The 27824-nt window shown below is 43.2% G+C and overlaps 1 protein-coding gene across 1 annotated transcript in view; it reads right to left on the bottom strand.

Moving 5' to 3' along the window:
- The window catches only part of LOC124722173, a 294914-nt gene that overhangs the window by 152849 nt on the left and 114241 nt on the right, over positions 1–27824 (bottom strand). Inside the window, exon 5 of the mRNA XM_047247374.1 lies at positions 4808–5044. Within this exon, the coding sequence (XP_047103330.1) occupies positions 4808–5044 (237 nt within the window). The remainder of the gene's footprint in view (positions 1–4807; positions 5045–27824) is intronic.

A 27824-nucleotide genomic window follows, 5' to 3' on the forward strand; every position in this document is an offset into this window, starting at 1 on the left:
AGGGTGTACAAGGGGCGTGAACAGCGTCAGATGTTGAGTGATCACTGAAGGACATAGAAATGCTGCGTACATGCGTGAGACAGCGTTATCAGCAACTCAAAGAAATTTTAAGGAGTCTGATTGTGGGTCTCCATTTAGCCGGATGGTCCAGTCTTGCAGTATCCAGGTTTGTGGTGCATTCGGATGTGACAGTGGGTCAACGATGGACTGCATGCGAACTTGAGGGCAGGCACACTCATCATCAAGGTTTCAGTGACTACGTCTGACAATCAGAAGACAGGATATGTGTAGTGAGCACCAAGCATATCATAATCCCTTCAAATATGCACCCACCATTCGAGAACAAATAATGGACTCCCTGCAACATTCTCTGTCATCATGGACAAATCTTCTGAGACTTGCAGCAGCTAGACTAGGGAATTGCCGTCCTATGCGTAGTCTAGCATTAACACCATATCACAAACCGGTGCGTCTTGAGTACTCCCGTGACTGGGAATCGTGGACTGCTGATGAAAGGCCTCGTGTTGTGTCTAGGCTGAATCACGGTTCTGCACTACCCCGGATGACCACTGTCGGCGACCACTGGAACGATCTGATCCTTCTATCGTTTTGGATAGGCACATAGTTGTTACTCCTGGCCCCATGATGTGGGAGCCATTGCCTCTGACTTCAGGTCACGATGACTCCACAATGGGACGTCACAGTCACCTACTAGCGTCCTCATGTGTCACCTCACATGCAACAACATAGTGGTGCCATTTTTCGGCAGAAGAACACTCGTCGTACAAAAGGGTCGTGTCTCCATGACCTGTTGCGTGATGTTCAGGTACTCACGTGGGCAGCAAGATCCCCAGACTTGCCCCAATAAAACTTGTATGAGACAAGCTCGGACGTCGATTCAGTCCTAAGCGAGTATCCAGAGTACCGAGGACCATTTATGACAGTGTGGGTCAGCGTGAATCTGGAGAGGATACAACGGCTTGATGACGACCTTAACAACCGGACTAGTCTGTGCATCCAAGTCAGAGGGTGTGCAACATCATACTGATAAATGGACTCATTCTGCCAAGTACTTCGTAAATTTGACGCAGTTTTGTAATCACCACAATAACGTCATATTCTCTCTCGAGCAGTGAAGTTTCATTTCGTTTCCATCTCTCCTCGTGGCTGCTTCTTTTCTGGGTATATTGACCAGTATACGGAAAGAAGGATGGTAATGTAGACGGAATGAAGAATTGAACTACCTGTATGGAGAACAGGGCCTATGCGAATAATGCCAGAGTCGAGAATAGTGGAGAAAGGAAAATTCAGGAGGAAGAAGAATAAGAGGAAGGTCTAGGAAACGATGGAGAGAATGTGCAGAAGAAGGTCTAAGCTGGCGGGGATCCGAAGACGGAAACGGATATCGGAGACTAGGGGAGAATGGAAGAACGTTGTATTGGCGTTCCGAGCCCTTCATGGATTGTAGCACTGAGCAGTAAGCAATCGAGCAAGTGTAGACGGTACCATCCGTGTCGCAGACGATTGATAGCTGCTGTTGTATAAATGGAATTAAATAATCTGTATGTGCACTTTATACAGAAATTCGAATAAAACTTGCAAATAAGACCGTCGACTTATACTGGTTGGTTATAATTAAACTGATGGTGTTCCGAGTACTGCGGTGCGGGCTGTATACATCGCAGGACACTGAAACATTGTAGGTTTGTTCATTAATCGCTGCAGCCAAGGAATATGCTGACAAAATAATAGTTCCACTTTTTGCCACGAGGTCAAAATATGGCGATGTAAGCAGTCAGAATGCGGTGCCGTTGCAGGAAAAGGGGAGGAACGATCAAATACGTTATAACGGTGGTTCTGGCATGTCCGAAGAAACATTCCATCGTACTTCTAAACAACCAGGCATTGCAATTCGTATTTATCCGCCGACACCGGGCAAGCGACTTTCAATTAAAATGTCTCCCCAGTACAGGAATGTACATAATGGATGTACGAGTGCAGGTTGTAGACACATGGATAACAACATACGGAAGTCTGGGTCTGGCCGTGAGGCGTGTTCGGATAGCCTAATGGTAAAATGACTGCTCGCGATAAGCGGGAAATTCGGGTTCCAATCACGGTTCAGCACCAATTATCATTCTCATCGTTCCGTTATACAGCTGATGATAATCCATATTCGCAACTGCGAATAAATTTCACGTTTTCAGTAAGGTTTCCCGACTCAGCAACATGTTGTCTGCAACCATCAGACGGCATGATCGATAGTCGCTCGCAAAATAACACGTGTAATCAGAGCGAGATATCATTATATTCTTTCCGGACCAGGAAGACTGCGGATACATCCCTGATAGACACGATCTTTCATATGTCCCTAGAGCCAGAAGTCAGATGGATTTAGGTCGGGGTACGTGGAAGGCCACAAATCTTGAAATTGCCTAGAGATGATGCCGTCGTTACCGAAGGTTCCTAGAAGCAAATCTTTTATCTGGCAAGCGACGTGTGTTGTCGGTGCATCTTCCATGAAAACAGTGGTACGGATACAGTTATGTTCTTGCAAAGCTGGAATTACGCGTTGCACAAGGAGGTCCTTATAACGCGCCGATATCGCTAGACACCTACCAGCCCTGCGAGGTATCACTTCCTCAAAGACAAACGGACCGATAATGAAGGAGCTTTTGAAACCACACCGCACACCCACATGTGCTGAGTGCAGTGGATTTTCTTGGACAACGTGTGGCGGAGCAGAACTCCATATGTGGTAGTTCTTGCATTCACGGCACCGTGCAGAGTAAAATGTGCCTCGTCCATCCAAAGAATATTTCCCAGCCACATGTTATCTACTTACACACGTGCGAAAAACTGAAGGGCAAAATCGCAGTGTTTTAGCCTACCTCGGGACTTCATTTGGTGCACATTATGAATCTTATAGGGGTACGAGTGTAAACTGTGCGAGAAAATATTTTGAACAGGGGAGAGACAATTCGCGTGACACAGTTCGAACAGTGGCTGTAGAATCTGAGGCATGTGCTGCACGTAGCTACGGCAACTTCTTCGACAACTGGCATGGGAATGGGGTGCCTCTCTCTTGCTGTTGCACAACCTAATTTGCCTGTTTCTCAAATTTCTTCATCGTACTCTTTAGCCGTTTATTGACATGTGACCTATTTGCAACCGCGATATTCCCGCAATGCAGTGCTGTTATTGTTGCCGTTCTGACTAAAAACTTTACCAGTAGCGAACGGTCTTCCTTCTCAAAGCCATTGCATTTGATACGGAAAACTTCAACCTTCTTCAACCTCCTTCAACCTTCTTCATCCTTCACTCCAACAGTCACTTCACAACAGAAAACAGGCATCGTTGCCAAGCGACAAATAGCATACTGACGTCAAAACAAAAAGCATTTCCCATTCTGATAGAGAGCCTGTATAGGGAGAGAGTGGCCATAGGTGATTGGTTGATTAGCTATGGCAGAAAAATGGCGCCAAACGTCTCTCGCGCTTCCTATGCTCGCCGTGCTTTTGAGTTCAATTGAAGTTCAGAGGATTTTGGAAACGATTAAAAGGTATTTGAATTATTGAGAGACTTGTTATGCGTTTTGCATGCATGTTAGATTTAGTTGTATATTGTTTTTAGTACGTAATTAGCATTTGTGATCTTAAATACGAGTTTTGTGAAGAAGTCGATAGGCCTACATGTTTGAAGTAAACGCGTTAGTAATTGTACAGTATTGTTTTTGACATCTGTAATTCGTTCTGCAGACGTTCATAAACGAAGCCAGGTTGTGCTGCATTTGGTTGTTCCAATAGAGGCGAAGGTGGATTTCGCATGTTAGCGTTTCCATGCAATGAAGAAAGACGAAAGCAGTGGGCAGTCGCAGTCAACAAGGCTGAAATAAATCAAACAGGAGGCTTGTGGAAACCAACCAAGTAGTCTTATCTATGCGAAGTAAGTCGTTTTTGGTTTTTACTATATATAAAACAACTTGCAATATACATAGTTAAATTTGAAAACAGACCTGTAAATTGGCTGTGTGAAAATTATTACAACACATTATTCTTATAAACAAAGGCATTTAACGAATAATTTCGCCATATTGTCTTGTGGTTTTGATTCGGTGAGTGTGTACTCCACTACACCACTACTGGCCATTCAAAAGTCCCACCCGCAGTTTGGCAGAAAAATGGCCGCCGTATCGTCCGGTTGGCCACTCTCCTTATACAAGCTCTCTACATTCTGATTGCTTACAGCGCCACATTTTCACCTGGTGGCAGGAAGTGCAACTGTTATTTTCCTTTCAGCATTCTCCGCGAGTGCACCGAGCAGCAAGAATTCGAGCGAGCATAACTGCGGTGTTTCAGCGTCCTGCGATGTATACAAATTCGAGCGAGCATAACTGCGATGTTTCAGCGTCCTGTGATGTATACAGCCCGCGCTGCAACACTGGGAACACCGTCATTTTAGTTATAACCATCTGATATGTACAACTCATTCCCTTCACTATTAAGCTAAGCACTACATGATCTAGAATACAGTTTGGCGGTCATAGTAGTAGGAACCCTACAGTGGACAAATTAGCTGAACACAAGAACAGTTTTAAAACATCGCTATCCAATTTTAACAGGGCGCAATAATGAAAACAAATATTGAATTAGCGAGTCTTTATCGCCAAAAGTTTTTCAAAGAGTGGTCAAATAATATATGTGGAACTGAGGGTGACAATAGAAATGAGAGTGGACGATTTCTCGAAAGCAGCAATCGTCTGTCGGAGGGGAGTGAAAGAGTAGTAGTGGCGAGATGGGGGACTCACGCGGAGGTAGGGTCGTCGAGGTGGAGGCGGTGCTGGAGGCGGGCGTCGGCGTCGGCGTCGGCGTGGAGGCGGCGGCGGCTGCCGGCGTGCTGGGCGGCGGCGCAGAGGCGGGGGCGGGCGCGGGGGCGGCGCTGGCGGGCGGCGGGCCGGCGGCGGCCGTGGCGGCGCTCGTGGGCGCCGGCGTCGTCGCCACGCTCTCGCTCAGCCGCTTCGTGTGGAAGTCCTTCTGCGACTCCACTGCAACCACACACCACTCTCAGCTCCAACCCAGGGACGAGGTGTATTGTGGGGCGTCAGAACGTCTGGGATAGTTACGTAGAGTCGGTACAGTCAAGCTGGACATTTCTAGATATCCGACGAAGCCAAATTGTAGGCAACTGCCTATGTGCTGCATTCGTGGCAACAGTTGTAAGTCTACCGTGGCTGTCTACAGCGGTAGTGTGCAGTCATATGATGTTGTACAAGGCTCACATGAAAACTTCGTCATGAAACAGTACAGTGGAAGGTTAACATTTATTTAATGATCAAGCGATGTGGCTCACACTTTAAGGAAAAAAGATTAGCTTCGTATAACGGTGGTGGTGGTGGTTTTTGGGGGAAGGAGACCAGACAGCGAGGTCATCGGTCTCATCGGATTAGGGAAGGACGGGGAAGGAAGTCGGCCGTGCCCTTTGAAAGGAACCATCCCGGCATTTGCCTGGAGCGATTTTGGGAAATCACGGAAAACCTAAATCAGGATGGCCGGACGTGGGATTGAACCGTCGTCCTCCCGAATGCGAGTCCAGTGTCTAACCACTGCACCACCTCGCTCGGTTCGTATAACGAATCAGTTTAGGTGAGCATTTTGATCCACTACTGACGGCATTATTCCCAGCGTAGAACTGCATTATACGAGATTATAATGATTGCTGTCGTATGTAAGGAAACGCCAAACATTTTTTCGATGATCAGCAGACCGAAATAAAACGTCTCCCCTTGCTTCCACAACCGCCAGATTTAAATATTATTGAGCGATTGCTGTATGTATTGGAAAACACTTAATATCTCGTTCTTCTGACATCCCGCGAGGAAAACTGGCCCCCATGAGCATGCGGTTGTAAGGGAACGTAACTAACAAGGGGAGACCACGACGTTTGGAACGCGGATTTACCGCAAACTTCGTACATTCGTAGTACTCCATTAGGACAACAAAATGTGTAAGCAGTAGCGCGTACTTCTCAAGCGTTATTGAGAAAATCGCAAGATAATTTCGGTCATCCAATATAAACCTGTGCGTGGTCATTTTTATCACGAACCGGCGGCAGCCGACTGGGTAGCGTTCAAGCCTCGTAACTATTGGGTCGCTGGATCGAGTCAAGTTCGTCAGTTTTTTTTTATTTTCAACACAGTCATTTTCTTTACTATTTATATTACAATTGATATAATGGGAAAAATATGTGTAATCGAATGAACTTTTATTAAATTTACAATGTTATTTGGCAGTCTACAAACTTTTATTATCACAAATAATATAATTTACTATCGACTAGTAAACGACCAAACGCATAAAGTGATACTGAAAATGTACACTTGTCCGTGTCTTCAAAATTGTTCGTATTTAATCGAACGAGAACGACAAATTGCTTCTCGCGAAGACGCAATTAAAGTACAGTCAATACCTCATGACCAATTGTCCGCAGCTCGTGGTCGTGCGGTAGCGTTCTCGCTTCCCACGCCCGAGTTCCCGGGTTCGATTCCCGGTGGGGTCAGGGATTTTCTCTGCCTCGTGATGGCTGGGTGTTTTGTGATGTCCTTAGGTTAGTTAGGTTTAAGTAGTTCTAAGTTCTAGGGGACTGATGACCATAGATGTTAAGTCCCATAGTGCTCAGAGCCATTTGCATGACCAATTAGCAACGGCGATATTTAAGGAAATGCTGCGTTATGCATGGTTTGCTTCCAAATTATCGTCTGAAAGAGAGGTTTTTGAAAGTGTTAACGAGGTTAGTTTCCCCATGAAAAACCTCAAAAGACCTTGTGTATGCGGAAACATAGCATGTATTCAGTGCAGCTGGTGCCGTTTAACTTCATGTTTTCCATGTTTTTACGAAAAACGCCATCCTGCAACTTGTCCTCGTAATGTCGGAAGCGACGATTAATTGTACATTTTTCGAAAGCCGTCTGTGCCGCTCATAAAGTTGGAGGTAACAAGTCGCTACGGGCTCCTTCCAGGTATGAGGGATTTCTCAAATCACGGACAAGCATACATTTTCAGTATCACTTTATGCGTTTGCTCGTTTACTAGTCGATGGTAATGAATATTATATTATTTGTGACAGTAAAAATTTGTAGACTGCCAAATAACATTGTAAATTTAATAAAAGTTCATCCGATTACACGTATTTTTCCCATTATATCAAATGTAATTAAATAGTAAAGAAAATGACTATGTTGAAAATAAAGAAAAACTCACGAACTGGACTCGATCCAGCGACCCAACGATTACGGGGCTTGAACGCTAACTACTTGGCTGCCACCGCTTCATGGTAAAAATGGCGCACAGGTATATATTGGATGACCGATATTATCTTGCGATTTTCTCAATAACGCTTGAGAAGTATGCGCTACTGCTTACACGTTTTGTTGTCCTAATGGAGTAGTACGAGTGTACGAAGTTTGCAGTAAATCCGCGTCCCAAACGTCGTGGCTTCCCCTTGGAAGTTAAAACTATATTGAAGCGTGACTGTCTCTGTCGTTTAGCTTGTCTAGTAGCTTATATAGGCGTGGCACGTAAGTTACATCGTTCGAGAGAAGAACAGCGGCAGGCACAGTGCACCGAAATGTGGAATCTTAACTGACCAATATCGTTAGTTACATTACGTTTCGTCATCTAAGAACATGCTATGAATTGAAATACAGAATTTCCGGAAATTATCGTTAAACCCTTCTAAGACTTGTGTAGGGGAATGAGTACATAATACTTTGAAAAGGAACCCATAACCGGAAACGTACCGTTTCGGTTTCTACGATGGTTTCAATTTAAATGTGTAACGCGTCCACGTCTGCTGAGGGAAAGCGAGAAGTCTCAGAGTCGTTTGTCCCGGTATGCAATAGGGTAGACAGGGTGACGTGCCCCTGAATGACGGTCAGAAAAAGTGGTTTCTACATGATGGTCTACCAACTCACTACTAACGTGCGCTTCGGAGACATCTCGACAGACAATACGGTGAAAAATGGATGGGCCGAGGTGGTCCAACAACGTGGTCGCCGCGATCATTGGATTTAACTCCTGCAGAATGCTTCTTGTGGGGTTGTATGCAAAGTTCAGTTTACAAGATTCCTCTAGGGAGATCTGCTGGCACGCGTTCTTGCCGCTGTACTGTAAATTGAAGGGACACCAGGTGGGATGGAGAGTGTGTACTTCAACACACTTCGTAAGTACAGTGTCTGTAACAACGCTGGTGGTCGTCACATCGAGCCGCTGTTGTAATGCATCAGTTTTGTTCTTTGCGTGCAGTATTCTGGGTTCTTTCTCGTTTTGGAGTAATGTAAACACGTAATATTTAAATGTTAATACAGACAAATGTGCTTGAGTGATAAATTGATGGTTCGTTATATTTCCTTTCGAATTGTTACCTAATAACTGCACTGCGTCGTATCTAATTCAATACCTCAAACAGAAGTAGATGAGTTAAACATCTGAACCGAAACCGTTGTAGATCGGAAACGGTACGTTTCCGGACATGGGTTGCTGTTCAAAATGTTATGTACTCACTCCCCTCTGCAAATCCTAGAAGATTGTAGCGGAAATTCGGCAACACCCTGTATAACTAGATTTATCGAAAGATTCAAACTTTTTTCCAAAAGTTTGTACTGTACGTGAATTAATCTTCACGGTTTTTACACACAGTACAGCACAAACCAGGGCGGAACTTTACGGGAAGGATTGGAGTACCTATATTTTGGAAGGGCTTCCGCGTCGTGACACAATGCCGAATAAGAACAAAGTCATAAGGGTATGGAGTAAATTGACTCAATTTTCTGGAAGAGTTCTTGACAAATATCTTGAAAGAAATTAGTTTCCTGCATTGGTTATATTCTACATCCATTTTATTTTTATTTTGTGTACTGTAACGTTTTGGCAGTATAGCCATTTTCAAGCAAAATGTTTAACCCATTAAAACACATGTATTTTGTCACAACACATAATTTCACTACCAGTGCGTCGTTGGCGGAGTTTCCCATCTGTATCCATAATATCTGGTTCTGTACAAACAGCAGCACACAGCTATGGCATTTACGAGTGTAAGGCAGTATTGAACGGTGTGCGGTGACACATCGCGGCAGATAAGTCAGTGCAGGAAACTAATTTCTTTCAATAAGCTTATCATGGCTATGGACCTTTTTGCATCTAAAATACTGACAAACTGGAGCCAGTAAATTATTCAGTACAGAGAATGTTCTTCAGGAACAAAGGTAATATCGTGAGTGACCCATTGTAATGTGATCGGACCTCTCTTGTTCTTTATATATGTCGAGTGTTTCTAAATTTTCATTTGACATTTTGAGAGTTTTTAGTTATAACGAGCAGGTATAATTAACTGGAAAAAGTATCCGTAAATGTACTCTTTCCGTGGTACGGAGCAAGAATGGAAAATAATGCTTTGCATTCTACCACTTCTGCTGGGTGAAAGAGCAATAGTAACTTATTGTAACTTCAGTACTTTTTGCATTGTCAAGTAACTGAAATCGTGACTCTACCTAATACTAAAGCACAAAACGACTGCTGAATGCTTGTGAGTTGCTTTACACTCTCAGCCGTTCTTTTTCCGCTCAAGGAACGCATCCCTCTCCGCGTCTTTACACTGGTTGCCATTTGGCATTGTTATGTCAGCATTTCCTACAGTAGTATTCATTACAGAACGTCCGTGTGGTTTTCTTACGATGTTGTTGTGAACAGAAAATCTTCCCAGCGAATTGAATGCTCAATCAAATTTCGGGCTTGCAGCCGATCGTCTTTAATTCATCGCACGATATTTCCACTGGGGCCGGCCGTGGTGGTCATGCGCTTCTGGCGCTGCAGTCTGGAACCGCGGGACTGCTACGGTCGCAGGTTCGAATCCTGCCTCGGGCATGGATGTGTGTGATGTCCTTAGGTTAGTTAGGTTTAATTAGTTATAAGTTCTAGGGGACTGATGACCTAAGATGTTAAGTCCCATAGTGCTCAGAGCCATTTCCACTGGGCACCTGCTAGTCGACGCCCGAAATTTGTTTGAATACAGTGTTCTTTACAGGGACGCGTCATTCTCAAGAATCTACTAGAAAATTCAGGGTTACTTGAAAATATAGTAAGTTTTGAACTCTTCGTTAGTGGTTTGCAGCTCAACTCAGTTTCGTAAGCTACAGATCTGCGCGTAAAATTACAAAGCGGTGTGATATCTAACAAACATTTCAAATCAGTTTTCGGAAGTTAAAATTGAGTATTTCAATTAATTAGAGTATTCTGAGAAAGTGAAGTGATCCAGAAAGCATACAAAGCTCCTACAAGGCTTATCTGTTGTACTGCTCGGGAGCTTGTGTTCCTTATCAGATCGGATTTAAGAAGCATATAAAAGGAATGCTAAATTTGTGACTGGTCGATTCAGGTAGTGCGAGAAGGCTGCATTTATTCTGACATTCCACACGGAAAGAGGATATTATATTTTCGAGAAGTTTTTTTGGGAAGTATTGCAAGCCAGTATAATAAACAGTATGAAAAAAGGTTCTGCTATATCCGTCATATATTTCATAAAGGTAGATGTGGCTTGCTGACTTCTCATTACCTTCGGACACGGGAAGATTGCAAGGAAATACAAAATTCCTGTTAAGAAAGTAGGAATTCGATGAAAGACTGACAGACTTCACCTTATGCGAGAAATGAACATTTCACATTAAGGCAAAAACTAATAATCACGACTAATTAATAAGTGGTAGCCAAAAACTGTGCGCAGCTTTAACATACATCCTTGAGCACCAAAATGTAAGGTAACAAGAAATTTCATATTTATAGCGGCCTGATGTTTCATATGGTTGGGGACTGAGATTACAAGTGATACAAGCGCTCGCTGAATTGCTATCGAAACATCAGATACTTTCCACTGACGGACAGTTAGCCTGTGTACCATTGTAGGCATGATTAGAGATTGTAATGCCCTTACATTATTTTTTATAATATACTAAAAATACTTATACTCCTCGTCTTAAAGCTTTTTAGAGTAAAACAGGTACAAATGGAAAAACATTTTACTTACTGTGCTATATTTTGAATAAGTTTTTGGTACGACACTCATTGCAGACAAAGTAAAACATATATTTTGTTATAAAACAAGGTATACGAGGAATTAAAACAAAATTAATACGAACAGCTTAAAACCAATAGGTCAAGAGCTAATAAAATAAACATTCTAAAACGGAAATATACTTGCGTGGTTGCAACGTATAGGAGAGTTTAATCGTAGTCACTATCTATAATTTCTTCACAGTCGATGTCTATAGAATCATAATCATTTCGTCCTGTGGTATTGCTTGAAGAATGTCCTTTTTGGGCAACACTCGTGATGCTGTATCACTGTGTTGCGCATTTTTCGGTCTTCCTCGTCCCCTTCTTTGACAACATCTCCTTCTTTTTCCTCTCCCTCTTCATACAGCAACTGCTGTCTGGGAATGGGAAATATTGCAATGAAACTCATAATAAAGTGGAGGGATTTTGTTATCTATTTCCTAAAAATGTTTCCACTTCTCACATTTTGTTTCAAACTCATCTTGATGCAAAGGCTGCAGAAGATGTATTGGTGAAGGCCTAATATTGCACTTCATAAAATCCGCTTCTATGAACACAAGATCAAGGTTTAGTGAATACTTGAACTGCTTTGTTAGAGGATTTTCTTTGCTGATGCAGATGCACCTGATACTCTTCCATTGTGTTTTGTTTCCTTCTATGTCCTTAGCAACTTTTTCCTTTGCTATGGCATCCATGGCTTCAATTGAAAGAAAGTATTAAATATCGCTGTACATACTCTTAAAAGCATACACATTAGGCTATTGCTGTACTTTTAAAAAATACGAACTTGTAGCTTCATTATAGACAGCAGCAATTCTCCTTCTCTCTGTCGCTTCACTTGTACTTGTTGTGTTCAAAGCGCAGACCAGGCATTGGCTTGGAGCTTAAACTTTATCATCACAAACTGCAGCTATACCCAAGAAATCGCTTGTACTTCTTTTACTCAGAATATATCAACACTTAAGATCACAAAATGTGTATTTACATCATCTTATTGTGAAATTTCACTTCAACCACTTGCATTCTCAACTCCTCAATTATGATAAAGATGATTATTTTCGTGATTAGAGGATAAGATGGTACACTATTTCCATTTCTACAAAGAAGTCAGAATTCATTAATGATCGAATTATAAGCTCACTCGTGGCTCGTATTTTTTATGGTGTTCCGCGATTTACTCATCATACACTACTGGCCATAAAAATTTCTACACCATGAAGATGACGTGCCACAGACGCGAAATTTAACCGACAGGAAGAAGATGCAAATGATTAGCTTTTAAGAGCATTCACATACGGTTGGCGCCGGTGGCGACACCTACAACGTGCTGACATGAGGAAACTTTCCAACCGATTTCTCATACACAAACAGCAGTTGAGCGGCGTTGCCTGGTGAAACGTTGTTGTGCTGCCTCGTGTAAGGAGGAGAAACGCGTACCATCACGTTTCCGACTTTGATAAAGTTCGGATTGCAGCCTACCGCGATTACGGTTTATCGTATCGCGACATTGCTGCTCGCGTTGGTCGAGATCCAATGACTGTTAGCAGAATATGGAATCGGTGGGTTCAGGAGGGTAATACGGAACGCCGTGCTGGATCCCAACTGCCTCGTATCACTAGCAGTCGACATGACAGACATCTTATACGCGTGGCTGTAACGGATCGTGGAGCCACGTCTCGATCCCTGAGTCAACAGATGGGGACGTTTGCAAGACAACAACCATCTTCACGAACAGTTCGACGACGTTTCCAGCAGCATGGACTATCAGCTCAGGGACCATGGCTGCGGTTACCCTTGACGCTGCATCACAGACAGGAGCGCCTGCGATGGTGTACTCAACGACGAACTTGGATGCACGAATGGCAAAACGTCATTTTTTCGGATGAATCCAGGTTCTGTTTAGAGCATCATGATGGTCGCATCCGTGTTTGGCGACATCGCGGTGAACGCACATTGGAAGCGTGTATTTGTCATCGCCATACTGGCGTATCACCCGGCGTGATGGTATGGTTACACGTCTCGGTCACCTCTTGTACGCATTGACGGCACTTTGAACAGTGGACGTTACATTTCAGATGTGTTACGACCCGTGGCTCTACCCTTTATTCGATCCCTGCGAAACCCTACATTTCAGCAGCATAATCCACTACCGCGTGTTGAAGGTCCTGTACGGACCTTTCTGTATACAGAAAATGTTCGACTGCTGCCCTGGCCAGCACATTCTCCAGATCTCTCACCAATTGAAAACGACTGGTCAATGGTGATCGAGCAACTGATTCGTCACAATACGGCAGTCACTACTCTTGATGAACTGTGGTATCGTGTTGAAGCTGCATGGGCAGCTGTACCTGTACACGCCATCAAAGCTCTGTTTGACTCAATGCCCAGGCGTATCAAGGCAGTTATTACGGCCAGAGGTGGTTGTTCTGGGTACTCATTTCTCAGTACCTATGCACCCAAATTCCGTGAAAATGTAATCACATGTCAGTTCTAGTATTATATATTTGTCCAATGAATACCCGTTTATCATCTGCATTTCTTCTTGGTGTAGCAATTTTAATGGCCAGTAGTGTATTTGTCAGACGCTCTGTCTAGCCTGAAAAGTAGAATGAAAAACGGACCCATAGAATTCATTCGCGATATGAAGGCTACTGTTTTCCGAGAGCCTGTCTTTGCGTGGTGTATCTGTCACGTCACTAATAATGTCATGTGAAGTAAAATGAGTTTGTCAAAAACTTGTAAACGTGCGCTTTGAAGTGACATTTCAATCAAATCTGCATTTTATGTAAATACGTTTGTACATGCTCGATAAATAGTCCAGTTTTTTTGAAAACACCTTAAAACAGAACAGGGTCATGGTCATGCCAGGCAAGCTCAGGAACTTCAAATTACTACCATGTTATTATAACGGGATAGGTAAAACGCGGTTGAGTTCAAGTTTAAACTAGCAAACTCCACAAGAGTAACGATAGTTGTTCACCCGCTGTCTGACCACGGTGGATGATTGAAAATGAAAAACGTAGCACCGTTAAGTTCAGAGACATGTCTAAACACGAAAGTGAGCCTTATTAATGACAACAGCATACAATATTTTAACAACGATTAGTGCTAGAGCTATGAGAAGGCTTTTACTGATAGAGATCACTGTGTTAAATTCAGTGCATTTCTTTACAATATTCTATTAATATATGAAGGAAGCTTTCTTAAAAATTTCCAAATAGTTCATTCAGAAGGCAGTAAAAAACCTTAGGTAATGGGTTGAAATATATTATTTAATGATAAGCGAAATTTTTGTAGCTATCAGCACAAGAAGATTTCTTGCATTAGTCACTTACTGCAAAAAATTGTGCAGTACATCCAGAAAAAATTATTACAATAGAAATAAATATGTACATCAAGCTCGAATTTAATAATGTTGATGATATGATGAAAATAACAGAGTATTGTGAAATTCCAGCTAGTATCACAAATAAACTGAATCAATGCACATCCACAAGTTGGATTATAAGTATTTCCTAACTGTTCCAGTGAAAATTGTAAAAAAAATGGAAATTTGTGGTAAGATCTTGTGGGACCAAATCGCTGAGGTCATCTGTCCCTAAGCTTACACTACTTAATCTAACTTAAACTAAGTTACGCTAAGGACAACACACACACCCATGCCCGTGGGGGGAGCCGGGCCGACCGTGACAAGACGATCTGACCGCGGGGCTCTCCCGCGCATAGAGTCAAATACTTCATTTGAGGAACCAGGGATGTAATTGAAAATAGCATTCCACAAAAACTCAGTCGACTGGGAATAGCAATGACATACTTTTTTTATGCATATCAGAAAATTATATGAATTTTTGCTCGGTCTTAATGTCGTTGGTGACAACTAATAGATCGTTAAAATAAGGAATTTTTCCAGACTGAGTGGATTATGCGACTGCTAAACGATTTTATGTACTATGTGATGGTGAAGAAGTTAATAACCCTTAAAAGTCTCATTTTTCCAGAATATTCGAAAAGATTATATGGGGGATATTAGTGTCACATTTCAGGAGTTGCAATTTACTTTGGGTGTCGTACTTTGGTATCCACAATGTGACCTGACTGCGACTGCCACTTATACATCTACTAAAATCACAAGCCTTTACTAACATAATGTCGCCAGTCTGTCTTTCAGTAATCATTCAAAAACAGTTTATTGTGTGTATCACGTTATTCTCTCAGGAAAGCTTAACTTTTAGAATGAATGGTTTGATGAAAAGAGGCGTCAATAATACTTTATGCTAAAAGTAGTGTTCAATAATTCGAACAAGACAGGGAGGAAAGAGAATATTAGTGACTGGGAAGATATCACAACTGAAGTCTCCCAGAGTACAATTTTTGAACTTGGAAAGACGTAGTAAATGCTTATTGGCAAATGGACTCACCCTTAATCGTAAAAAAAACAAAATATATGCAGTTCTGCACGACAAATGGCGTAACACAATTACACATGCACGGTATGTATAGAAGTTAGTGAACAGGTCACAAAATTTGCAAACGTTGGGGTGTACTTCTTGATGAAAGTTTTAAATGGCAGAAATTAACATTTTCACCATTAGAATTCAGCTGTATTTGTTCTTAGAGCCATCAATAGCACCTGGAACAAACACAAAAACATATTAACATAGTTGTGGGCATTCTACACTAATTAAAGACTTCGAATATAGCATTTCGGGATAATAAACGACTTAGAACTTAATTTTTGTACAAAAACGATAGCGAAATATTATTTGGTCTTCATTCCCAGTCACCTCGTAGGCGCGTCTGTAAGGAGTTTATTATTCTGAAAACACCATCAAACGTATATATTCATTGTATGTAACTTATCACAATTTGAAAAGAATGATAAAGACTATAGCGAAAGTATTAGGTGAAAAAAGTCCTTCATTAGACATCAAAAAATTTGCAGCGAGGTAAGGTCTGTAATACACGGTCTCAAAAAAATTTGAGTTAGTTATTCAATAACATAAAATGATTGACAGGTACCAAGGCAAAGTTTAAACTGAAATTGTTTGATAATATCTAAATATCCAGCATATAGACACACACACACACACACACACACACACACACACACACACACACACACTCAAGCAAATCATGTATACATTCAATGATAACTAACTCACTACACACCGTTTCGATATAGGCCTATAATCTGAAATAAAATGAACAAACAACAAGTCAAAACGACTTTTTTGTTTTCTCAGTTTCTAATAGGAGAAATATCCAGGAAAACTCAACATAGTTCTTCATATTATTCCTCTACGTACATACTACGTTCTGTGGCACAGTGAACCTTGTACCACTACTAGTTATTCCCTTTCCTGTCTCGCAAACTGAACGAGGGAAAACGACTGTCTGTACGCTTCCGTACGAGCTTTAATTTCACTTATCTTGTTTTCGCGGCCGTTACGTGAGATATATGTTGATGGCAGTACGACCGTTCTGCAGTCTGCGGCAAATGACGATTCTCTAAACTTTCTCGATAGTGCTTCGCGAAAAGAACGTCTCCTTTCCTCCAGGGACGCCCGTTCGAGTTCGTGAAGCATTTGATCGAATCTTCCGGTAATAAATCTAGCAGCATGCCTTTGAATTACCTAGACGTCTTCTTTTAATACGACCTGTAGTGGAACCCGAACACTCTAGCAGTACTGAAGAATGGGTCGCGCTAGCGTTCTATACGTAGTTGCTCTTTTAGGTGAGCTACGCTTTCCTTGAATTCTCCCAACAAGGAACCGCGCTGCTGCTACGGTCGCAGGTTCGAATCCTGCCTCGGGCATGGATGTGTGTGATGTCCTTAGGTTAGTTAGGTTTATGTAGTTCTAAGTCTAGGGGACTGATAACTTCAGATGTTAAGTTCCATAGTGCTTAGAGCCATTTGAACCATTTTATCCCAACAAATTGAAGTCGACCACTCACCTTCCCTACTACCGACCTCACGTGTTCGTTCCATTTCACATTTCTTTGCAACATTATGCCTGATTATTTGATCGACGTGACTATGCCAAACAGCACGCTACTAATACTATATTCGATCATTTCAAGACTGTTTTCATGCTCATGTATATTAACTTACGTTATTATGCATTTAGAACAAGCTGCCATTCATCACACCAAATAGAAAATCTGCGTCAGTTATCCTTTATTCTCATAAAGGCACTCGACGCCGGCGCTTTCCCTGCACAATAACAAACAGTCGCAGACTGCCGACCGCACTATCCGTCAGGTCGTTTATGTATATAGAGAACAAGAGCGATTCTGTCACACTATCTGGGCCACTTCTGACGTTACGTTTGTCTCCGAAGAACACTCATCGTCCAAGAAAACACATTAGGTTTTATTACTTAAAAAATCCGAAGGCCACTAACGTAGCTGAGAATCTATTTGCTATGCTTAGACTTTCGGTAACAGTCTTCTGTGGGGCATTGTGTCAAATGGAATCTTCCTGTTGTCCTTTATCTGTGTTTTTTGCGATATTGTGAGAGAAAAGAGCAAGCTGAGCTTCGCACGAGCGATGAGTTCTAAATTTATGCTGATTTGTGGACAAGCTTTTCGCCTTAAGAAAATTTATAACATTTGAACACTGCAAGGCTCAAGAATTCTGCAGCAAACCGACTTTAAGAACATTGGTCTGTATTCTTGCCGTTCGTATATACTGGCGTCGGCTGCCCTTTTTTCACTCGCTTGGGACTTGCCGCTGTGCATGACATTAGTGACAAATGCAAGCTAAGTGTGGGGCCAGTGCCAAAGAGTACTGTCTGTAAAACGGTTCTCTTGAGTATTTCTTGATTTCTACATGTGACTTTAAAATGTCTTTGTTACCATCTTAAATATTCTCCTAATTCATCAGAAATTCAGGTCCACTCGTTTACCTAACATTTTGCATTATGTTAGACGTGTTCACACTGTTTCATGGATGAACGTATAGACTGTAATGCTATGCCATGCTATGTCATTCGTTGTTACTTACACTTCCGCAAGTGAAATATGGTTGGTGTAACTGTGAGCCTACGCCGACGTGATTATAAAGGTGTTGTGTTTCTTTCACTTAGTTTTATCCATTTCAGGATATGTTTGCCAACGTGACTGTTGATTCGACCGAGATGGGGATCCATTCTGTGGAAACGAGGCAAGCAAGTAACAGACCATTTGCTGAAGACGCACAGACTGAAATTTATATATCAACTTTTAGAAACAACTTGTAATGTATAAACAAACAGACATATTCTAGGTGTATTACTTTTATTTCACTGCAGGATGTTAGTGAGAAGTGGCAGTACATAATTTTCCCACAACAGGCTCGATGATACGGATTTTCGATAGAAAATGTTATGGGGAAAATTACAAAGGCATTTTTAAATGTCTATGAGCAGATAACGTTCTCCTCTAAAGATATTTTGTGTGAGACTTTCATTCAGATGAGATTTTAAGAAATTTAAAAAAGTGTATGTCAATCATATTAATCCATGTTCACTGTTGTGGTGTTTTTATACCTGGTATGAAAGACCGAAACTGGTTGTACAATAGAAACCGTTTGTCTAGCTGATGTCAGTGTGTCTAGACGCGATGAATTTATGAGTTTCATACAGTAGATATCAACTGTGGAACTCCACATAGCAAAAATATTTTATACGCTGACGTTTTTGAATGTTGCAAACCATCGGAAAGAAACGTCCGAATTAATCCAGACTCAGAGGTCGTGTAGCATACTGTACCAGATTGAATATACACTGCCTGACAAAATAAGTGAAGCACCAGAAGATATACTCGAATGTCAATGAACGAGGGCGTTCAATAACTGATGCCACACATTTTTTTCTTCTTGTCCAATTTCAGTTGAAAAAGTGCGGAATTTGTTGTGGGACATCGTGGAATATTCCTGCTTCGGCCCCTATAGTTTCAGGAAGTTCCAATAGTTGGCGGCGCTACACGTAGCCCTCGAAATGGCGTCTGTAATGAAGGTGCGTTGCAAGCAGAGAGCTGTCATTTGGCGGAAAACCAGAGTATAGCAGATATTCGTGGGCGTTATTCCTACGCAGATTTGATGGTGAACAAAACACGGTGAGTCCTTGGACGACGTGTCTGTCATCATCGCATCATGGTCGCGCAGACCGGTCCGATTTCCCGCGTGCCGCCCGGCCGCAAACAGCTGTAGTTCCTCCAACGTTGGAACGTGCGGACACTCTCATAGGAGATGATCGACAGATCACAATCGAACACCTCGTTGCTCGACTGGACGTCTCTCTCGGTAGTGCTGAAACACTCAAAGGTGTGTGCCCGCTGGGTTCCTCGCTGCTTAGCAGAAGGCCACGAAAAGCAACGAAGGACCACCTGTGCGGATTTTCTTGAGCTTTACGAGGCTAATTGTGCCAATTTTTTGACTAAAATCGTCACAGGCGATGAAACATGGGTTCTTCAATTCGAACCAGGAACAAAACGGCAGCCACGGAGAGGCGCCACACCACCTCTCCTCCGAAGAATATGTTCAAAGCCACACTCTCAGCCGGTAAAGTCTGGGCGACGGTCCTCTAGGACTCCGTTTGATGTCCTCCCTCATGGTGCAGCGCTCAACACTGAAGTGTATTTTGCTACACTCAGGAAATCGAAGAAACAACTTCAGCGTGTTCGTCGCCACAAAAATGCAAACGAACTTCTCCTTCTCCAAGACAGTACAAAGTCTCACACAAGTCTGGCCTAATGAATGATGCATTCTTCGGGAAGCAATGCGTGTATGACGGTTAGTGTAATGATGCAACAAGTCGTTGGCTCCTACACTACTCGCCATTAAAATTGGAACACCAAGATGGCGTGCTACAGACGCGAAATTTAACCGACAGGTACTAGATGCTGTGATATGCAAATGATTAGCTTTTCAGAGCATTCACACAAGGCTGGTGCCGGTGGCGACAACTACAACGTGCTGACATGAGGAAAGTTTCCAACCGATTTCTCATACACAAACAGCAGTTGACCAGCATTGCCTGGTGAAACGTTGTTGTGATGCCTCGTGTAAGGAGGAGAAATGCTTACCATCACGTTTCCGAGTTTAATAAAGGTCGGATTGTAGCCTATCGCGATTGCGGTTTATCGTATCGCGACATTGCTGCTCGCTTTGGTCGAGATCCAATGACTGTTGGCAGAATATGGAATCGGTGGGTTCAGGAGGGTAATACGGAACGCCGTGCTGGATCCCAACTGCCTCGTATCACTAGCAGTCGAGATGACGGGCATCTTATCCGCATGGCTGTAACGGATCGTGCAGCCACGTTTCGATCCCTGAGTCAACAGATGGGGACGTTTACAAGACAACAACCATCTGCTCGAACAGTTCGACGACGTTTTCAGCAGCATGGACTATCAGCTCGGAGACCATGGCTGCGATTACCCTTGACGCTGCATCACAGACAGGAGCGCCAGCGACGGTGTACTCAGCGACGTACCTGGGTGCACGAATGGCAAAACGTCATTTTTTCGGATGAATCCAGGTACTGTATGCAGCATCATGATGGTCGCATCCGTGTTTGGCGACATCGCGGTGAACGCACATTGGAAGCGTGTATTCGTCATCGCCGTCCGGCGTGATGGTATGGGGTGCCATTGGTTACACGTCTCGGTCACCTCTTGTACGCATTGACGGCACTTTGAACAGTGGACGTTACATTTCAGATGTGTTACGACCCGTGGCTCTACCCTTCATTCGATCCCTGCGATACCCAACATTTCAGAAGGATAATGCACGACCGCATGTTGCGGGTCCTGTACGGGCCTTTCTGGATACAGAAAATGTTCGACTGCTGCCCTGGCCAGCACATTCTCCAGATCTCTCACCAACTGAAAACGTCTGGTCAATGGTGGCCGAGCAACTGGATCGTCACAATACGCCAGTCACTACTCTTGATGAACTGTGGTATCGTGTTGAAGCTGCATGGGCAGCTGAACCTGTACACGCCATCCGAGCTCTGTTTGACTCAACGCCCAGGCGTATCAAGGCCGTTATTACGGCCAGAAGTTGTTGTTCTGGGTACTGATTTCTCAGGATCTATGCATCCAAATTGCGTGAAAATGTTATCACATGTCAGTTCTAGTACAATATATTTTTTCCAATGAATACCCGTTTATCATCTGAATTTCTTCTTGGTGTAGCAATTTTAATGGCCAGTAGTGTAGAATGGTACCATGTGGGCATACAGGCCCTCAGATTGTTCGGAGACTTGCAATAGCCGGACAAGGGAATTACCGTGCCATGCGTAAGCTGCCGCCAACACCACATCACAAATCGCTGCGTTTGGAGTGGTGCCGTGACCAGGGTCGCTGAATGGCTTCGCAGTGCATTGAGCGATAAATCGCGGTTCTGTACTGCACTGGATGTCCATTGTCGGCGAGTACGAGGCGACATGGAGAAAGACCTCATTTTTCCAATGTCTTGGAGAGGCACGGTGGTCTTACTCCTGGGGCACGGTGTGAAGAGCCATCGGTTACGATTTAAGTCAGGGCTGGTAGTGACTGACGGACGTCTGTCGGCACCATGGTACGTTACAGACACCCGGCCATGGTGTGGTGCAATTTTTCAACAGGACAATGCTTGTCCTTACATGTCACGTGTCTCTCTGAACAGTCTGCGTAATGTTTAGGAACTCCCGTTGCGAGCAACATACTGAGATCTGTCCCGATATTAAAAATGTGGGATCTGCTCGAGTCCTAACACTGATCCAGTGCCTGCCACTATCTAGGATATCAACGACCAGTTACAATAGTTGTGAGATAACTTGCCTCAGGAGAGGATACGACGGCCTTATGACATCCCTTCCAATAGAATTAGTGAATGTACCCATGCCAGACGGGGTGCGACGTCGTACTGATATGTGGGTTCATGCTGCCAAGTTCTCTGTAAACTTAAGTCGATTTTGAAAATAACTGAAATAACATCATGTAGTCTCTCAACCCGTGGAGTATCATTTCGTTCCCTCCCACGTTCCGTGTGCTTCGCTTTTTTGTCAGTTAGTGTATGTAGGCTCGTACTTGTATGTGGTTAGTGTGATGGTCAACCGGAAGTGATGTGGGTACCAGAAAGCAAGTGCCAGTATGTCTCACTGACATCGACGGTTGCAGTACTGGCATGTGAGTGATGGCTTTGTCGTACATTACTGTTTTGGTGTTTAGAAAGCAAGGTGACCTGACAGTGACGCATGAGAGGAACTTAAGGACAATACACAGCAACGAGAGGTTATCTTGTCCGCCTAACTGCGCAGCATCACCCTATGTGCTGGGCGCCGGAGGCCTGCTGCAACCTGTTATATGTTCCATTATCTAGAAAGTAAAAAAGAAATGGGTGCGAGAAAACTGAGCCTGGTTGTCAAAATGCAATTTTTTTCGAACTGTTCCATTTCAATTTTCTATACCCTGATGCCATATTTGTAATACGCTATCGTTGTGATTGCAGTCTGCTTGTTGTAGTGAGCTCATGCGAAATGAGATAGTTTGGGTAGCCATTTGACACAACATGCGGTAAAGATTCCTACTCTGAGGGTCATTTGAAGATCGACAGTTCGTAATGACAGGCAGCGAGAAATGTACAAGGCAACGGGTATCACTGCACCAGAACCTGACGTGTTGGCCGTCGACCGTGGCTAGGCTGTGGTTAGAAGACAATTTATTCATTTCGGTTACCTTTGTGGACTTAGAAGGCAGTTACTTCTTGGAACCCACAGAGGACTACTCTGGTTCTATACCACGAGTTTTAGAGGCACTGAGGGCAGTATGCGGATGGCTTCAGACAATATTTAGTCGTGAATGTCAGAGATCATACACAGTTCGGTAACTTCAAACAGCTGCTTATTCCCAGGTACCCGATCAGTAGCATGTAGTTAATTGCAGTAACACGTATGCTCTTTCGCATTGCAATGTGCACAAACGCTAGCGTAAAATATGTGCTGTTTTTTTTTTCCTACTCGCTTGCCATTGATTGTTACAGTTGTTGGATGTCCGCCGGCCGAAGTGGCCGTGCGGTTAAAGGCGCTGCAGTCTGGAACTGCAAGACCGCTCCGGTCGCAGGTTCGAATCCTGCCTCGGGCATGGATGTTTGTGATGTCCTTAGGTTAGTTAGGTTTAACTAGTTTTACGTTCTAGGGGACTAATGACCTCAGCAGTTGAGTCCCACAGTGCTCAGAGCCATTTGTTGGATGTACTTCTAAGCGGTATCGTGCCAAATGCTGTCCAATGGGCACGTTAGATCGTCAAAATCCCTAGCTAGTTGGAGGGCCCTGCACATAATGCTCAAAACGTTCTCAATAGGGAAAGATCCAAAGAACTTGCCTGCACATGTAGGGTTTGGTAGGTACGAAGATAAGCAGTAGAAATTCTCCCCGTATGCGTGTGGGCATTATCTTGCTGAAATGTAAGGAGCTCTAGATACATCTCTGTACAGGTTTTCTCTGGTCATCGGAACTCAGTTCGAAGCAGGGCTCATCACTGAAGACAACTGTAGTTCAATGAATTACATTCCAGGCCGAAGACGTGTCTGGTGACACCATGAACAGCGGTGGGGTATCAAGCTGACTGTCGCCCGCCATACGACCCGTCAGCCAGGAGTCTGGGGTGTCATTTCTTTCCATAGCAGGACTCCTTTGGTTGTCATCCGTGGCACCATTACAGTGCAGCCATACGTCGACGATATTCTGCGCCCCGTTCTGTTGCCGTTCATGGCAACCAATCTTCGGCTTATATTTCAGCAAGATAATGCCTTCCCTCACACTGCGACAGTTTGTATTTCTCTTCCCAGTTGAGAAAGTTTGGAGCATTATGGGCAGCGCCCTCCAACTAGCTCGGTATTTTGAATACGTAACGCGCTAATTGAACAGAATTTGGCACGATATTCCTCAGGAGGATGTCCAGAAACTCTATCAATCAATGCCAAGCCGAGTAACTGCTTTCACAAGGACCAGAGGTGGACTAACGCGTTACTGACTTGTTCAATTTCTGAAGCTCTTTCAAATGGTCCAAATGGCTCTGAGCACTATGGGACTTAACATCTGAAATCATCAGTTCCCTAGAACTTAGAACTACTTAAACGTAACTGACCTAAGGACATCACACACATCCATGACCGAGGCAGGATTCGAACCTGCGACCGTAGCGGTCGCGCGGCTACAGACTGAAGCGCCTAGAACCGCTCGAACACAGCGGCCGGCGACGCTCTTTCACTTGAGTAAATCAATCATTTTATTTTTTGAAGTTGTAATAATTTGTTTGTCTGCGCATGTAATGCACATGTACCGATGTCCACCTCATTCGGATAATTCCTTCGTGGTGCGTCGTTTTATTATTCACCTCAGAGTTACAGAGCGAAGTGACGCATTGAGAAGACTCCGGACTCGCACTCGCCGCTTCAGATCCTCACCTGTACATTTAGATTTGTTTTCTGTGGTTTTCCTCGAGCACGTAAGGCAAATGCTAGTGTAGTTCTCTTGAAAATGACACAATGGAGTTCCCTACCTATCTAAGCTTGCGCCTCGTGAATTCGTCGTCGATTGCTAGTTGAAACCTAATGTTATTCCTTCCAGTCTTTAAACATAAACAGTTATCCAAAGCGACGATTCTTAATGGCGCTCATGCATTACGAGTAAAGTTACTACTCTAAAAGAACGAAAAGTTAAACATTTCATTATCGACAGCTTTGGTCATTAACAGCAATGGAAGGTTTCATGCCGAGAGGGAAAATACTGTATGCTTGGTTTTGATTGCCGGCCGGAGTGGCCGTGCGGTTCTAGGTGCTACAGTCTGGAGCTGAGCGACCGCTACGGTCGCATGTTCGAATCCTGCCTCGGGCATGGATGTGTGTGATGTCCTTAGGTTACTTAGGTTTAATTAGTTCTAAGTTCTAGGCGACTGATGACCTCAGAAGTTAAGTCGCATAGTGCTCAGAGCCATTTGAACCAGCCATTTGGTTTTGATTCTTGATAAGCTGCAAATTTTTTTGCGATGTTAAAGATGCTTTTGCTGCAGTGATCCAATTGTAACTCTCTCTTTAGGCAGTTTCACTTTTATTCGTGTAAATATCAAATATGTACGAATTGCACATAATTTCTTTGCACCGGAAATCGTTTACGAAGAATGAGACAAAGGAAAGTTCTGCCAACACAAAGCTCTCAAAGGAACGCGATGAACAAGTCAGTTGTTTTATTTTGTTCGGTTATGTTGAATTGTCATATCTGTGCTTGAATGTTGGGAGAAGAAGAGAAAGCTACGTTCTCCTATTATAATGTGTAGGAAATAGGAAACCGGCCTGCGCTTCACTCAGCTGATGCTGTTCTCATCACAGACATGATTGTGCTGTAGATCGCTAAACGCTGGAAGCGGTCTCAGAAAGTGTAGTAAGGAGTTGTTATAATCATGGATTAATAAACTTAATTAATTCTACGCCTTTGCTATTTTTCTCTTGCAAGTGCATACAGTTACATAATTCATCTCCGTTTCATACTTGATGTATACTGTGGAATAATTGGTTATAATCATTGAACAATATTTAATTTCGTTTCTTCACTCTACCAGCTATTATCACATTAAGTGTCAGGGCAGGGTCATGCGTGAAAGTTGTGTTTGTGCATGGGCTCTGCAATTCCAGATTTTAACACGACACTGTTCGCTTTGAAGTTTAATATGCGGTCCGAATAAGCACTGGTAATATCTATGGTCCATGTCTTTTGAAGGCGGGCCCTGGTTGTGTGGTAAGCAGGGACAGCCAATAATTCGCTTACTGTCTCCCTCATAGGTAGGACGTTCGCTCTCATCTCTGGAATGAACTGCAAATAATCCCAGAAATTGGTCGCTGCTGCTGGCAGCCTACCCCTGGCCGCGCTCGTGTTTTGTCAGAGAGCGCCATCCGCTCTGTACTTTCATTGGCTATTCAGAAAGCACGCGCAAAAGCACAGTGTTGGAACGATTGTCAGTCTGAGCGGTGTTGTGTTTGGCTATTGAATTCATCACGTCAAATGAGACCGTGCGGCGCTTGTGACGGAATACATCACGCATCTGGACAGCGGTAACCAATTTATGAACATCCGGACTGCTGACGGGCACCCAATTGTGCAGCTGTCAAAGAAACAGGAATATCGCGCACGTAGGCTGCAATCGCTTGTGTGCGACATCGAAGGGGGCTGTGTGGTTACTGATTTGGTGTCAGTTACTGTGCATATGCACAACATTCTACATCTCGATTGCCTAAAGAAGGTCACATCATTATCGTAAAAACAGGGAGATTACGGTTAAATATCTCATCGGAGGTGAGTTCATTAGGGACAGACCACAGAATGGATGGGGAAGTAAATCGGTCGTTCACTATCGACGGAATCATCCTGACATTAGCTTATGTGTTTCAAAGAAATCACTGGAACCCTAAACCTGGATGGCTGGACGGGGATCCGAACCACCATCTTCCCTAATAACCATTATCGAGTAGTACCGATGAATGTATTAATGCATCCTACATCTTGCTAACAGACAGTTGCAGGTTCAAATGGTTCAAATGGCTCTGAGCACTATTGGACTTAACAGCTATGGTCGTCAATACCCTAGAACTTAAAACTACTTAAACCTAACTAACCTAAGGACATCACACGACACCCAGTCATCACGAGGCAGAGAAAATCCCTGACCCCGAGTTGCAGGTGAAGGAGTATAGTCTCAGCAGATAATACCAAACATATCTCCGATGGCGCTATCGATATCATTCTTTACACCAGCATTACTACTGTTGTGAGGAGGTATGCAGTGCATTCATTTCATATAATCTGAATCGTGACGAAAGCTGTTAAAGCACATGACAGGTGTAAACTGTTGTCGAGCAGTAAATGAACTATGATTTTTGAGATTTTCTGGACTGATTAATGAAGGAGACATTTCAGGGTACCCTGAAGGATTATGAGTAGATAACTGAAAATTTCCCTTCCACACTCTCCGTGTTTTAGAAAACGAGAAGAACGGAAACTACGAACAGTCTTTTTATAGTTTATCCGACCTTGACTAGATACTGCAATTGCTTCTGTCTCATTAATAAAAAAGTGTGAACTATTTTCGATAAGTGGGACTTTTCCTGACTCAGGGAAAATTTCACTTTGTACAAACGGAGACCGGCAAAGCTCAGACCGTTTTAACTGGTTCCTGGTAGTATTCTGTTTCTCTGTATCGAGTGTACTGCAGGCACTCAGAAAGCTAGTTTGCTCCACAATATAAGTTCAAAATATACATCTAGTGTGTTCACCTTTGCACCCTCTTTAAATTTGGTTTGCGATCTGAAGTCATATCAGTGCCTGTCTTTCAGATATGAAACAGCTGGTCAAATGTGACATGCACTAGCAAAGTAGTACAATATTATCTAGTCTTGAGAATCACAATCCATTCACGACATTTCTGAGGTGATAAAGTGCTAGATCCTCGTTTCCAATTGGAAGTGTTATTGAATCATAATTTGTTGGTAGATCATACTGCAGAGTAGAAGTGTTTAGTATTTGAAAAATAGGAGTATCTGCAAAAAATTTGTTTCGCAGCTTAGCAGGACGTTGTGGACGAAGAAATCCATGATAATGGCCCATTGCGATGCCCCGATGTATTATCCATCAGGTCACCTGCAACTCTAAACCTAAGTGTTCCAGTTCTGTATAGATCATTGATGGCGTCACATTAAAATTGCAT

The sequence above is a fragment of the Schistocerca piceifrons genome, chromosome X, assembly GCF_021461385.2.
Source record: "Schistocerca piceifrons isolate TAMUIC-IGC-003096 chromosome X, iqSchPice1.1, whole genome shotgun sequence".
In the NCBI taxonomy this organism is placed as follows: domain Eukaryota; kingdom Metazoa; phylum Arthropoda; class Insecta; order Orthoptera; family Acrididae; genus Schistocerca; species Schistocerca piceifrons.